Source organism: Pediculus humanus, genomic scaffold (assembly GCF_000006295.1).
Source record: "Pediculus humanus corporis 1103172108311 genomic scaffold, whole genome shotgun sequence".
Lineage (NCBI taxonomy): Eukaryota > Metazoa > Arthropoda > Insecta > Psocodea > Pediculidae > Pediculus > Pediculus humanus.
Window position 1 is genome coordinate 10,799 of NW_002987880.1, and position 13,208 is coordinate 24,006.

At 24.4% G+C, this 13,208-nt stretch overlaps 4 protein-coding genes across 4 annotated transcripts in view; 1 reads left to right on the forward strand and 3 right to left on the reverse strand.

Annotated features, from left to right (window-relative positions):
• The window catches only part of Phum_PHUM587760 (paramyosin, putative), a gene marked incomplete at both ends in the record, with an annotated part of 12,833 nt that extends 10,798 nt beyond the window's left edge, over positions 1 to 2,035 (reverse strand). Inside the window, one exon of the mRNA XM_002432443.1 lies at positions 1,817 to 2,035. Within this exon, the coding sequence (XP_002432488.1) occupies positions 1,817 to 2,035 (219 nt within the window). The remainder of the gene's footprint in view (positions 1 to 1,816) is intronic.
• Positions 2,036 to 3,737: 1,702 nt separating this feature from the next.
• Positions 3,738 to 5,381, reverse strand: Phum_PHUM587880 (translation machinery-associated protein, putative; the record flags this gene model as incomplete). The annotated part of the gene is made up of 6 exons (XM_002432444.1): positions 3,738 to 3,819; positions 3,939 to 4,006; positions 4,278 to 4,411; positions 4,807 to 4,907; positions 5,011 to 5,163; positions 5,371 to 5,381. 6 exons carry the CDS (start codon positions 5,379 to 5,381, stop codon positions 3,738 to 3,740), a joined length of 549 nt encoding a protein of 182 aa, XP_002432489.1.
• Positions 5,382 to 5,737: 356 nt separating this feature from the next.
• On the forward strand, positions 5,738 to 6,663 carry Phum_PHUM587890 (G patch domain-containing protein, putative; the record flags this gene model as incomplete). The annotated part of the gene is made up of 2 exons (XM_002432445.1): positions 5,738 to 6,280; positions 6,649 to 6,663. 2 exons carry the CDS (start codon positions 5,738 to 5,740, stop codon positions 6,661 to 6,663), a joined length of 558 nt encoding a protein of 185 aa, XP_002432490.1.
• A 775-nt stretch (positions 6,664 to 7,438) lies between these two features.
• On the reverse strand, positions 7,439 to 12,135 carry Phum_PHUM587900 (uncharacterized protein; the record flags this gene model as incomplete). The annotated part of the gene is made up of 12 exons (XM_002432446.1): positions 7,439 to 7,600; positions 7,691 to 7,858; positions 7,944 to 8,112; positions 8,204 to 8,490; positions 8,568 to 8,782; positions 8,884 to 9,229; positions 9,348 to 9,626; positions 10,169 to 10,494; positions 10,573 to 11,010; positions 11,091 to 11,343; positions 11,428 to 11,648; positions 11,850 to 12,135. The coding sequence occupies 12 exons, from the start codon at positions 12,133 to 12,135 to the stop codon at positions 7,439 to 7,441; spliced, it is 3,150 nt and encodes a 1,049-aa protein (XP_002432491.1).
• Positions 12,136 to 13,208: the final 1,073 nt, after the last annotated feature.

Below are 13,208 nucleotides of genomic sequence, written 5' to 3' on the forward strand. Positions count from 1 at the left end.
TTTAAGAACACTTAAAAAATTTAAACGTTTACATAAAAGTTACGTGTAATATTCTACGATTCATAATTTACAGGCAGTACCAACTTATAGAAACTTGTCATTTGCATGACTCATTCAGGTATCTTAGGGCTAATATTATTTCAAGGTAAAATAAAATAACAACGGTTTGAAAAAAAAAAAAACTTATCTATAAGAATAATAATAATAATAATAATACTTAAACTAGAAAAAATAATGTATTCAAGGATTTTTTTTTATTAAAAAGCTTAGTCAGCTATACCTTTGTTTATTAAAAATAATGTAAAGGATTATTTCATTTTTTGTTTTTCACTACGATGAAAATATATAGAAATGACATAATAATGAGTTTAAATAAAAATTATTCCTATTAATTAAAAAAAAGTTAAATAAATAAATACAGTTAAACCTTTTCCTTTTCTTTTCTATCTCTCTCTTTTTTTTTTAAATTCACCTGTTAATACGTTTGTGTTGGTACAAAAGTAAAAATCACCAGACAAACAAAAAAAAAAAATCTTTAAGGAATTTCGGACCCTATGTAAGAATCTGATACCTGAAATTTTTATTTATAGACAGACACTTTATACAATGCCGATTATGTTTCTTTTTACTCTAGACTCTTCAAATTTATTTTTATTTTCCTCTTTTTAAAATCAAGCGAATGTTAAATTTGAATTTAATATATTCACTCTGCCCACTTTAAAAAAAAAAAGTTTACACCCTCGTGGTTTTCACAATAAGTGACATTTATCATGACAAATATTAATAAATTATTGTAAAAATCTTTTATCCCTACAGTCAAAATACAAAAAAAAAAATCAATTTATGTTATAATTTTTAAATTTTACCAAATTTTAAACAACATAATTTTTTAATTTAAATAAAATATAAAACTAAACAAAAAAAAGTTAACAATTTTATGTTTGAAAAAAAACTTTTTAATGTCCTTTAACCAGTCAACAAAAAAAAAAAAATTTCTTCCTCCTACTGAAAATATACACCTACATTTACCTATATCTTGAAATTTAATTAATTTTTTTAATACAACAAGTTAAATTGTAAAAAAATTTTTTTTTTTACTTATAAATTTCATCATTTTTTCTTTTTCAAAAGATAATTTTAATAAATTTGTTTTTTTTTTTTTTAATGAGGAAACAATAAAAAATACTTCTTGTCAAATGTTTTCACCCAAAAGAAAATTTAAAAACTTGATACTTTTTTTTTTTTGTCCTCAAAAGACAAATACAAGTTTATTCATGAAATTAATAATAATAATATAAGTATTTAATATTGGTTAATAGTGAAAATTTACAAGACTTTTATATCCAGATAAAAGTTCATTAGCCTCAAATAAAGAATAAAAAAAAAAAAAAATTTTTTTATTTTTAAACAAGAAAAAAAACTTAGTTTAAATCCCTTTTTTTTTTTTTTTAATTTAATTTAATTGCTCGGGCTTGAAAAACACATATAAATTAAAAAAAAAAAAAACTTTTTATGCTTTCTAGATAAAATAATTTCAATAAGGCTAACTCAACATCTCTATAAATATTTAAAAAAATTTATTTAATTAAGGTAAATTATAGAAATCAATTCCGTAAAAAAAAAAAAATACCAAAACGTTCACACGCAAAAAATTATTTAGATTCGAGTCAAGCAAAAAAATTAAAATAATAAATTTGTTTGACGAAACGATCGGTACAAGTTATTGTCCACCATTTTGAAAGTAAACACTTAATTATTAAGGATATTGTCTTTGGTCAAAAAGAGTTTAAAAGGAAATATTCAAGTAAAAACTCACCTCGATTGTTTTACTGCTTTCTTCCGTAACTTCTTTTATTTGCTTTTCTAATTCTTTATTTTTTTCTAATAAAGCTTTACCGAGTTCGGCAGCTAATATTAAATCTTTTTCTTTTTGTTGAAGTTGAGCATAAATGTCCATTTCTTCATTCGTTCCATTTTCGGCTCCTCTAGCTTCGGTTTCAAATATTAAATCCTCTAAAGCATAGGTAGGTTTCATTTTTATTCGAGTTCGCGCTCATCGAATTCATATACGACGTTTATATTTTTGTGATAATTTTGAATAAGAAAAACGATAATCAAGAACATACATGATATTAATAAATTAAAATATCACCTTTTTTTTTTTTAAACTTAAAACAAAAAAAAAAAAAAAAACTATTACAATTATACAGTAATACTTAAATAAATTAGAAAAAAACACTGAAAAATATTTACAACATTCATTTAATTAACAACGAGAAAAACATCTAACCCGACGTCACATGACAAACTGAAACGAAAACAGGTGAATGAAATAGAAGTTCGTTTTTTCTACGAGCATAAGGTAAATATTAATTTGCAATTCACCCAACTTAACCAAGGATTACCGGTTCAAAAGAATTTGGTACATTCTATTTTTTTAAAAATCGCGAAAAAAAAAAAATAAAATACACTATTTAAAAACTTTAACTTTAACAATTCATTATAAAACACCATATCAGATACAATTAATATAATATTTTACCAATAATTTATAAAAAAAAACGTATAAATAAAAAATGCTTATTTTAATTTCAACTTGTTAACGCCATCTACATTTGAACACTGAAATTATTTTTCATTTCAGAATAACGGAAATTTTTAAAATGAATTTTCAAATGTTGGCAACCCTAAAAAAATGAACGCGCTTATATTAATTTAAAATTTAACTGAAACAGAAATAACAAATGTGTGAATATATTTCATTGGTTCTATGATTTACCTAAGATAATTATTTACGTTACCATATTAATATTGGATGTATTTATTTTTATTTTTACAAACAAATACTTACTTATTCTTATTTATTAATATCAAATACTTGATTAATGAAAAAATTTCATTTTCATCATTCAAAATAAATATGATTCTAATTAATATACATAGGTTAAGAGAGAATAAAATAATAAATTTTAAAAAAAATAAATAAATAATAATAATAATCTTTCAAATAAGAAACTATAATGAATTAAAAATTAATGAATTTTAATTTGCAATTCTTTATTTTATTACAATTATTGAAATTAAATTTTAAGCTTTAAACAGAAATAAAAAATGAACCTTTCACAAAAAACACCATTTTCAAAGTAAGCAAACATAGTAATTATCAATTATATCATGTATTATGAAAATAAACGTTTATAAGAGAAGCCAATAGACCAGAATTTAAAAACCATCGATTCTAAATTAACTTACCGAAAAAATATGCCAAATACCTAAATTATTATTTTTAATATTCACACTTTTTTTTTTTTTTTAATTTGATTAATTGGGAAAACAAAAACTTTTATAATAATAGCCACATAGTTCATTTAAGTACCTATTTATAGTTTACGTAAAACAAAAATAGTTCAATACAGATATTTTTTGTCAATTTATTTGTTTTTTATTAAAAGCATTGTAAAACAAAATACTTTTTTATAAAATAATAATGATAAATTTATGGGAATATATTTTTTGCAAGTTCATTTCTTAGTATTCAGGTTCCAATAAGTTTTAATAATACAAATTCTAATAAATTTAATGAATTTTTTTAAAAATAAAAAATAAAATTCACTCAAAAACTATTCACTCCTGGTTAAAGTCACTTTCATAAACATATAAAAAAAATACATTTAAATTCAAAAACCATGTCTTAATATCCATTGGTCTATTCCCTTAGTTTTTCAAAAGATATTTTTTTATTTTACAGGTTTCATTTGCCACAATCCATCATTTAGATAGTGACAATTTTCAATACCAATACCCTTATTTACTTTTGATCTACAAAAAAAAATTAAAAAAGCATTTATATATATATATATATATATGGTAAAATAAATATAAAGAAGTATCATTAATAATATTTATAAAATAAAATACTAAAATTTTACGCTACTCACATTTCATCAGTTGACAATGATGTAATACCGACAGCCAATGCATGCTGCTTTCCCTCAGCCATTATAGCCTAAACTGACCTTAAGAAAATTTATTTAAATATTTTCTAATGGGAAATGAATAATAAATTTACAATATTTTTCATGTCTAAACTAGAGTAGTAAAAATAATTTTGCAATATGAAAAAAAAAACTAATAAAAAAATGTGACTCCTCTTTAATTTTATAAAATACAATAATTAAAAAAAAAGATATTTTAAATAAGTATGTTCCGATATTTATAAAATGAAAATTTTTATGTTTAAAACTTTAAATTTACTTTTAGTATAAATAAAAGGATACAACTATTGTTCCTTTTGGAACAGGTGTCATTTTTGCACCAGGAGAAGTCAAGCCAGGACACATAATGTTGGCTCCACTAAGTACAAACCTGATTGCACCTTTATCTACTTGTTCCTTGGGCAAAAAAAATGGATCTGTATATAAGAAAAGTAATAGAAAAAATACAGTTGTTTATTAATTACCATTATAACTCTTTTAAAATATAAAACAAATGATATTTACTTAATAACCATAAAAATTAGTAAAATTTAAAGTTGACTTTTTACGTATTGGCAAAAATTTATATGAATGCTATAAAAAAAATTTACTTAATTAATATGGAAATGATATGAAAGTATATAAATATCTCAAAGTTTTAAAAATATATATTTTGAAAATAAAATTCATGAATTTTATTCTGTATTGCTATTATTAAAATAATCGTTTTGAGAGTATAAAGTAATAAACACTCGATTAGTCAATTAATTCGATTAAAAAGAGAAAATAATTCTTATAATTAAGAATAATGAAATTTTTTTTTCTTACTTACATTTGTGCAACAACCGCAAAGTTGGCATCCACATATCATCTCTCTGCCTATAAAACAATAATTCTCCAGAACTGTTGACAAGAATTTCCACATGGTCATGACTAGAAATGATAAAAAAAAAAAAAACATTAAAAATTTTTTATAATTATTATTGTTTAGTGTTATTACGTGTAAATAATATTATAAGCATAAAAAAAATATTACCATTTAACTATTCTAAAGGCATCTTTTTTTGGAAGAATTGTATCAATATAAGATTCTAAATCTGGAAACTGTTCCAATAATTTCGCTTTTATGCCTTTTTGAACGGAAGATTTTAGCTGTTGGATTCCAGACACGCTTTCTTTTTCATTAAATCTAAAAAAAAAACAAAATAAATTCAAAGAATTAGTATTAGGAAAACGTGATGGTGACAATTATTATACTCTGGTTATTTTACACTAAATGTTTCTATAATAAATAATTATTTTTAAAAAATATATTTCAAAGTTACTACTTAAAAATGTAAAATTAAATTTATAACAATAAATTAAAAAAAAAAAAACTGTTTACTTAAAAACTTACTTTTTAAACATTTTAATTTTTACTCACAAAAAAAAAAAAAAAAAAAAAAAAAACATACCCTCATGTGGACGTGTATGTAAAAATAAATAATTGCAGCAAAAGTCAAGTTCTAAAATAGTATTCTACGTTTAGCTTATAAATTTTATAACTAATCAGCATCGATGTGAAATATTTTCACAAAGTGTATATATTGTACAAAATAAAACTTGTTACCCAAATGCTAATTTTAATTGTGATAAAATAATAAATCATATATTTAGTTTTTTAATTAATTTGAAATAGGTAAAATGTACTGTAAATATTAATTTTATGTATTAATGCTTAGATGAACGTTTTATGTGTATAGCATTTTAAATAGTGTTGAAAAATGGAATTTGCTAAAAAAGAATTGGAAAAATACGGTTGGAAAAGTGGAGATGGACTTGGTAAAAATAAAACGGGTATATCGAAACCAATAAAAACTACACTCAAATTTGATAAATCCGGAATAGGACATAATCAATTTGATGTAAATGACACATGGTGGCAAAAAGTCTACGATGATGCTGCTAAAAGCATTGAAATTAAAAAAGACTCTAATGAAATTGTTTTTGTAAAAAAAAAAAAAAAAGATGAAACCAACGATGATAGACAAAAGAAAAAAAAAGCTAAAATAAGTGATAAAAATGATGTTTACAAGGGTTTTATTAAAACCTCAGAACTTAGCCAGGGAAAAGAAAAAAATATTGTTGAATTTGAAGAAAAAGATGAAGATTTTGAGAAAAAGGAAAAAAAAGCAAATGGGGGAGTTATAGATTTAACAGATGAAGAATTATTTAAAATTTGTGGAGGAAGAACTGGACATAAGGGTGCAAGACATGGATTAAAAATGAATGCTAAATTAGCCAGAATAGAAAATCAAGAACAAATTGTATGTAATCCAAAAAAAAAAAAAAAAAAAAAAAACCAATAAATTAAATTAATATTTTTAAAATAAATTTTTTATGTATTTATTTATGAATCACATTTTACATAATCTTTTTAAAAAAATTTTATTAAATATTTACAAAAACTAAAAAAAAATTGAGTTTTTCAACTACAAACGATCTTTTTTTTAAAATCTCAAATACGGCAATCTTTGTGTGAATAACAACAATAAGTTAGACGAGAAAAAAAAAAAAAGCTAGTAACACATTGTAATAACTTTAAAAAGTTTTTTTTTTTTTCTTCGAAATTTTCATTAAATTGTATTAGTTTTTATTTTTTATATTTAATTAATAATTTTTTTTTGAAACCCAGAAAAATTCACATTAATTTTACATAAGAGTAAAATTTAATGAAATGCTAATAAATAAAACTATAACTCTTGTACTTGACAGGCTTAAATTCTAACTAAATAACTAGTAACTATACCAGTGCACAGAATTTTAACTTAATTAATTTACAATTAAAAAAAAAAAAAAAATTAACTGACATTTAATTTTACATAAATAAAAAAATGAACAAAATCATAATAAATTAAATAAATTTCTTTGTATTTAATTTGATATTGAAATATAGCAGAATTTTATAATCCAACTTACTTTTCAAAACTAATGCAATTATTAATTATCTAAAACATAAATTCTTCCATTAACTATATGTATAAAAAAAATGTTGTCAATGCAAAACGATTAAAGTTAAAATTTTTTTATTTAAGTATATGAGAAATAAATAGAATTGATTTAACTAAATTTTCATTTAAAAAATAAATATTTTTTTTCTATTTTCATTAAAAGTCTTTGCAAAAATTAGTTATAAATATTTCTAAGCAATTTTATATTTAAGTTCTCCACAGGTGATACTCAGTTAAAAACGGACTTTAAAAACAAAAAAAAAATTAATAAAAATTAACTAACTGCAATGTAAAAGAGTTTACCGTTATTTTAATTTCACTATGAATGATAATCAATATGGATGTTCCCTCCAATTGATATTTTTTTAAAATAAAAATCAAACAATTTTTTAAATTCTTTGATACTTGATTCAAAGTTTTAAAACTTTATAGGAAAATTTTAATAAATCTATAAATTAAATTTAACTTGTGGTATCATTCATCCTCTCCAGTTTTAATTTTTTTATATTTTTTAACAGGCGGTTGATCATCGTCGGAAAAATATTGATCAAAAGCATAATCTGGAAGCCATCTTGTTAATAATCGTTCAAAAAATTCTTCCATAATTTTAGCGTCCTGATAAACTTGAGATTCCTTCTGTAATACAAAAATTTTTATTATCATTTATGGTACCTTAATTTTACAAATTATATTTTAAAAACATTGTTAACATAATTGTTATCTTACAACATTGTAATTTTTGGCATTCTTAAATATTCTCCTAATATCCAAAATAATTTCGGATAAATTTGAATAATGTTCAACATCATCTGGGTCTAATTTTCTTTTTACAACTTCCAAAGCAATTGGATTTTTTATTTTCTCATGATAATCAAAATTATCGTCTTTCACTAACTATAATTAAAATAATGTTTATTGATATTTATTTTTTCACAAAAAATTATGGGAAAAAAATTTAAAAAAAAAAAAACAAACTTACTTCTCTAAAATGAAGGCTAGATTCATATTGGCAATATAATTCTAAAACTAATCTTTCAGCTAATTTTCTTTCATTATAAGTTAACCCACGTTTTTTTGACATTTCTTGTTCTGGAGGAACTAAATTAGCAACGTCTGTGCAAAGTAAACACTGCCAAGTTTCAGTTTCCCTGTGAACAACATTAATATTGATAATTAATTTTTTAAATTAATCATCTTTGGAAAAAAAAAAAAAAAAAATTTTTTTTTTCAAAATCTTACCCGGGCATTGCTTTAAGAGCAGGAATGTGACAATTCACATGAAAAACTTTTGGACAATTATCGCAACATATCAATTCACCACCATCCATGCAAACAGCACACCAATCTTCGTTTGAATCTTCTTTTACCATGTCAGAAGATTTCACCATTTGTTGGATATTATTACAAAATCCAGAAGTTGAACTATCTACTAATGAATCGGCGGCTTGTTTAATTGTTTCTGGTATTACTTCGATTCCGTTGCTATCCAGTTTCGCAATTGTTGTCATCAAATCATTAACCGAATCCTATAAATTTAAATCAATAAGTTAGTTTTTAATTATGAATTCAAAAAAAAAAAAAATTAAGGCTATTTATTATTTACCTGGCAAAATTTATCCATTCTTGTACTCGGATCTTCTTTTGACGTTCCTGGACTAGGAGTTTTAGAAGCTGAAGATGTAACTGCAGAATTAGATGTTGTCATTCTCATTTCTCCATTATTTCCACCAAGACAACTATTTTGAGTTTTAAGGTGAATTTTAAAAGATTCGTCAATTGGAATAGATGGAGGCGTCGGTCTGGATGAATTAAACGAACCTGTTAAAAAAACATTTTTTTTTTTTAAATTACGATTACTCAAATAAAACAATAGTAAGAATATTATATTGTACTATAATAAAATAATAAATTCAAACAACCTTGTTGTTGAGGAATGTGCCACTGAGGTCCAGCTATCTGCTGAGATTGAGTGTAAGGAGCTGGTGGAATTGTCTGCTGAGTTCTTATTGTATGCCTAATTTGTTGCATCAAGTTTTGCGGTTGCACATTAAATATATTGTTTTGATGAATTCGATTGAGAGTATGTACCACTTGATTTTGAGTATAGTTTTGCTGATTTTTATATTGACCTACGTTAGAATTTACGTTCACTCTGTAAACTTGCCCGCCCGAACCATAAATAGGCTGAATGTTGGATGCCTGCTGAAGAAGATTTTTAATATTAGGATCCGAGCTTGGATGAGTACTAGAAGTCACCTGAGTGTACTGAATTATGAAAAAGGACAAATTCATAATTAATACTATTAAATATTTGTATATAAAAATTTTTTTAAAAAAAAAAAAAAAAAAAAAAAAAAAAAAAATAGAGCGAATGAATGAATACCTGCTGCGTTGGATTGTGATGACGTATACCCACTGTAAGATGAGGCGGTATTCCTGGTTTTGAAATAGAATTTGGACTATTCAAGGAAATAGAAGGCTGAGAACCGGAGTGAAGAGTTGGGGGAGGAGGTCCATGCATTGTATGGGGGCTAATAGATATTTGAGGCTGTTGATGTTGAGGATTAATCAACATTTGCTGGTGAGAATTATAATTTGATTGTTGTACATTAAAACATTGTCCTTGTTGGTTATTTCTCAACATACTTATATTCCTAACAACCTAAAACAAATTGTTTTTTAACATTGTTAAAAACATATAAATAATAAAAAGTGATATAATAGAAAATTTATAAAATTGGAAAAATTCCTTTTTTTTTTTAAATTTTTTATAAGTCACAAGAATCGGTTTTGATTTAAATATATCTATAAGTAATTTAATAATTGCACGTTTGCACATACACACACACATGCACACGCACGCGCGCTTACACTTTCCTTTTAGGACATGGTATTTTTTTCATTCACTCCTTGGGCACATTTGATTTGTGTCATTTACTATAAATGAAATTTATATATTTCAAAAGAATAAAAAAAATTCAAGAGCGGGATGAATTTTCAATAAAACATTATCTGAAATACTATTGAAGACACACTGATATCACATTTTCTATTTGTGAAAAGTAATTAATTTGTAACTATACTATCTCAAAACAATAAACCTATCCGGATGAAACAGATAGAAAAACATTTTTGTTTAAATGGAGTGTAATAACTATCAAAATATTTCATGCTATTGTGCCAAGTCTCGGGTGCATCACTAACCTGATGTGTGATAGCACCTATTGGAGAGACTCTATTAATCCTGGTTAAAGGGGAATTCACTGTTACTGATGCAGTGGTAGATCGCACCTGACTTAAAGATTCAGACGGGGTCGAAACGAAGGATGTTGATACCTGTGGCCGAGAACTCAAATCCGATTTCATGACAGATTTTCCAGATCCCGGACTATGCATTTGTTGCGGACGAGATTGTATTGATTGCTCTTGTTCGGTTTGACTTTGTGGCTGTACCGGATGAATTCTTTGATCAGGTGTTCGGGCAGGATATATTTTACCATCCACAACAATTGCACCAATTGACGACACAACTGAAATAAAAATATTTTTTTTTTTTAAATTTTATTTTCAATAAATTTTAAAAATGATTAAAATAACTTTTAGTGTACCTCTAATTAATTCAGGAACTTTTTCAAAAATCAATGAAATTCGAACAGGAATTTCAGGATTTGGAATATCAGCCCTACGGCTTTTAATTCTTTGAAGATGAGCAGTAACAGATTTTTTGCTATAAAGAAGAGCCTTATCACTTCCTTTATTTAAAGCGTTGTTGACAAAATCAATACAATGATCAGTTAAAAGAGATAATTGTTCCAAAGCTTCTTTTTTTTCACAAAGTGTCTTTTGCTTAACATCACAAACTTCATTTAGTCCCAAAACCAACTGTTTTCCTCGAGCGTTAATTGTGTTTGTCAGACGAACAACCATTTGGGTTATTTCTTTGACAAGAATTTTTTTTTTGTCAGCTATTAAATTTTTGCGATCATCTATAACTTTCATAGCAGACTTTAATAAAACTCTCTTGTAAGATACTTCACTTAGTAATCCTGCATGAAATTAATCATGTTTATATTAAAAGAAAAAAAAAAAGAAAGTAAGAAAATCAAAGAAATTAAAGACTACAAACCTGATATTATAGATCGAGTTTCTGAAGCAATTTCATGGATAAATTTGTACCTATGATCTCTGTGATCACTAAGCTGGCAATCCCTACATGTTAATTTGTCACATATTTCACAAAACAAGCTCAATTGTTCCTGAGGATGAACTGAACAGTAAATTATTTTACTACCACTAATCGTTGAAGTTTGGGCTTCAGACTCTGCTTCCTCTTTTGGCTTAATTGTGTGATCTTTGGTTATTTTCAATCTTTGATGTGCCTTATCATTAAAATAACATAAAAATTAAATTAAACTTAAAACAACTATAATGTAAGTATATTTTTTATTAGAAATAAAACCAACCTGAACGCAAGAATCACAAATAAATTCCGCACATTCTACACACCAACTAGTGGCAATAGCATCATCATTGCAACTAGAACATTTAATATCCTGATTTTTTATTGATGATTCTCCAGCTCCAGATTCAATATCTGTATCAGTTTCTAACAAAAATTGATTGTCTATGACATTTTCGGAGCTGCATATAACATTACACGTGGGGCATTCAACGCTACTTTCGGCTAAATAAAAAAAAAAAACAAAGGAAAGTTTTAAATTCCTTTTTTCAGTTAGGCGCTTAGACAAAAATTTTAAAAGTCTCTTTCCAATTTTCATTGTGGCAACTTGATAAATACATACACTTTGTAATTTGCTATTTGGCGTTCAGTAATGTGTAAAATATAATAATTTAAACAATATTATTAAAAATAGAATAAACTAACCAATAACATCTCCATCAGTTTGCTCTTGATCTTGAAGTTTACTATTCACACACACTCCGCAGGCAGCATGAAGGCATTCTAATAGTTTTGGTTCATACAAGGGTGATAATATTTGTTGACAGAAAACACATTTGACTCGAGACCAGGGATTGCTAGATGGCTCATCAGGCTCATCACAAGTTTTTTCTAAAACTAGATCATCACATTCAGGTAAACCCAGGGTAAGATTTTCTTCTGGACTATTTTCAAGAGATGAAACAGTTTCTGTTGAATAAAATGTAAACATCAAAAAAATTATTTTTTAAAATAATTAAGAAAGATTTAGATAAAATTAAAAAACCAAAAGTGCTTCATTATTAAAATTAAAATTTGTAGATCAGATTATACAATTGCATTTAATTTTATATTTGTAAAATAAATTAAAAATCAGGCATAATTTATATGAGCATATAAATTATAAATACATATAAAACTAGTAAATATTAACAAAATAAATTTTATTAGCAAGCACAATTTGTATTTAAACTCAGTATAATTTTCATTACTTATCAATAGTTTAAAAAGAAATAAAATTAATATAAAATGTCAAACCTGTAAATTTTAATGCTGAGATATTTTCATCAATTTCTGAAGAATCTTCACTTTTTAAAATAGGTATTTCATTTGGTGATTTAGAGCTGCTGCATTTTAATGAAGAAGAAGGTAGTGGTTCCACAGTTATATTGGAAGACAATTTACAATTCTCTAACTCATCCATCCCAACTGTAGTTTATTTTACTGCAATTAAATTTTACAGCATTTCATTTTTTTATATAAAAATTAATTTGAAGATATTAGCAGTAGTACTAATTACAAAATTTCATTTATTTGAGCTTTTAAAAAATAATTCATTACATTTCTTTATAATATAAAAAGTATTAATTACATAAATTTTAAATTATATTATAAAACCTTAATTTTTTTTTCAAAAATTGAAATTGCATAGAACAGTTTCATTTATTACTACACATTACACTGGTTATTTTGGTATATTATAATGTAAATAATGTAACTTTAACAAAAGTTGATTTAATAAACCTAAAAAAGAAATTTATAATATTACCCATAACATTATTTGTATGTGTAAACAACATTTTTCATTTACAATTAATAAAAATGAAAAAGGTTGATTAAAAGTTTATTAAAAGTATAATTTATTGGCTCAGTAGTCAGCGAAAAAAATTGTCCCTTATTATTTAGGTTATCATTCCCTTAACAAGTGAATGTATATTCATTTCGGAATAATGAAAATTCTTTTTAATTTTGAATAAAATCATTTTGTTTATTAATAACTTACAAGCAATTTTAAATTTTGTTTAA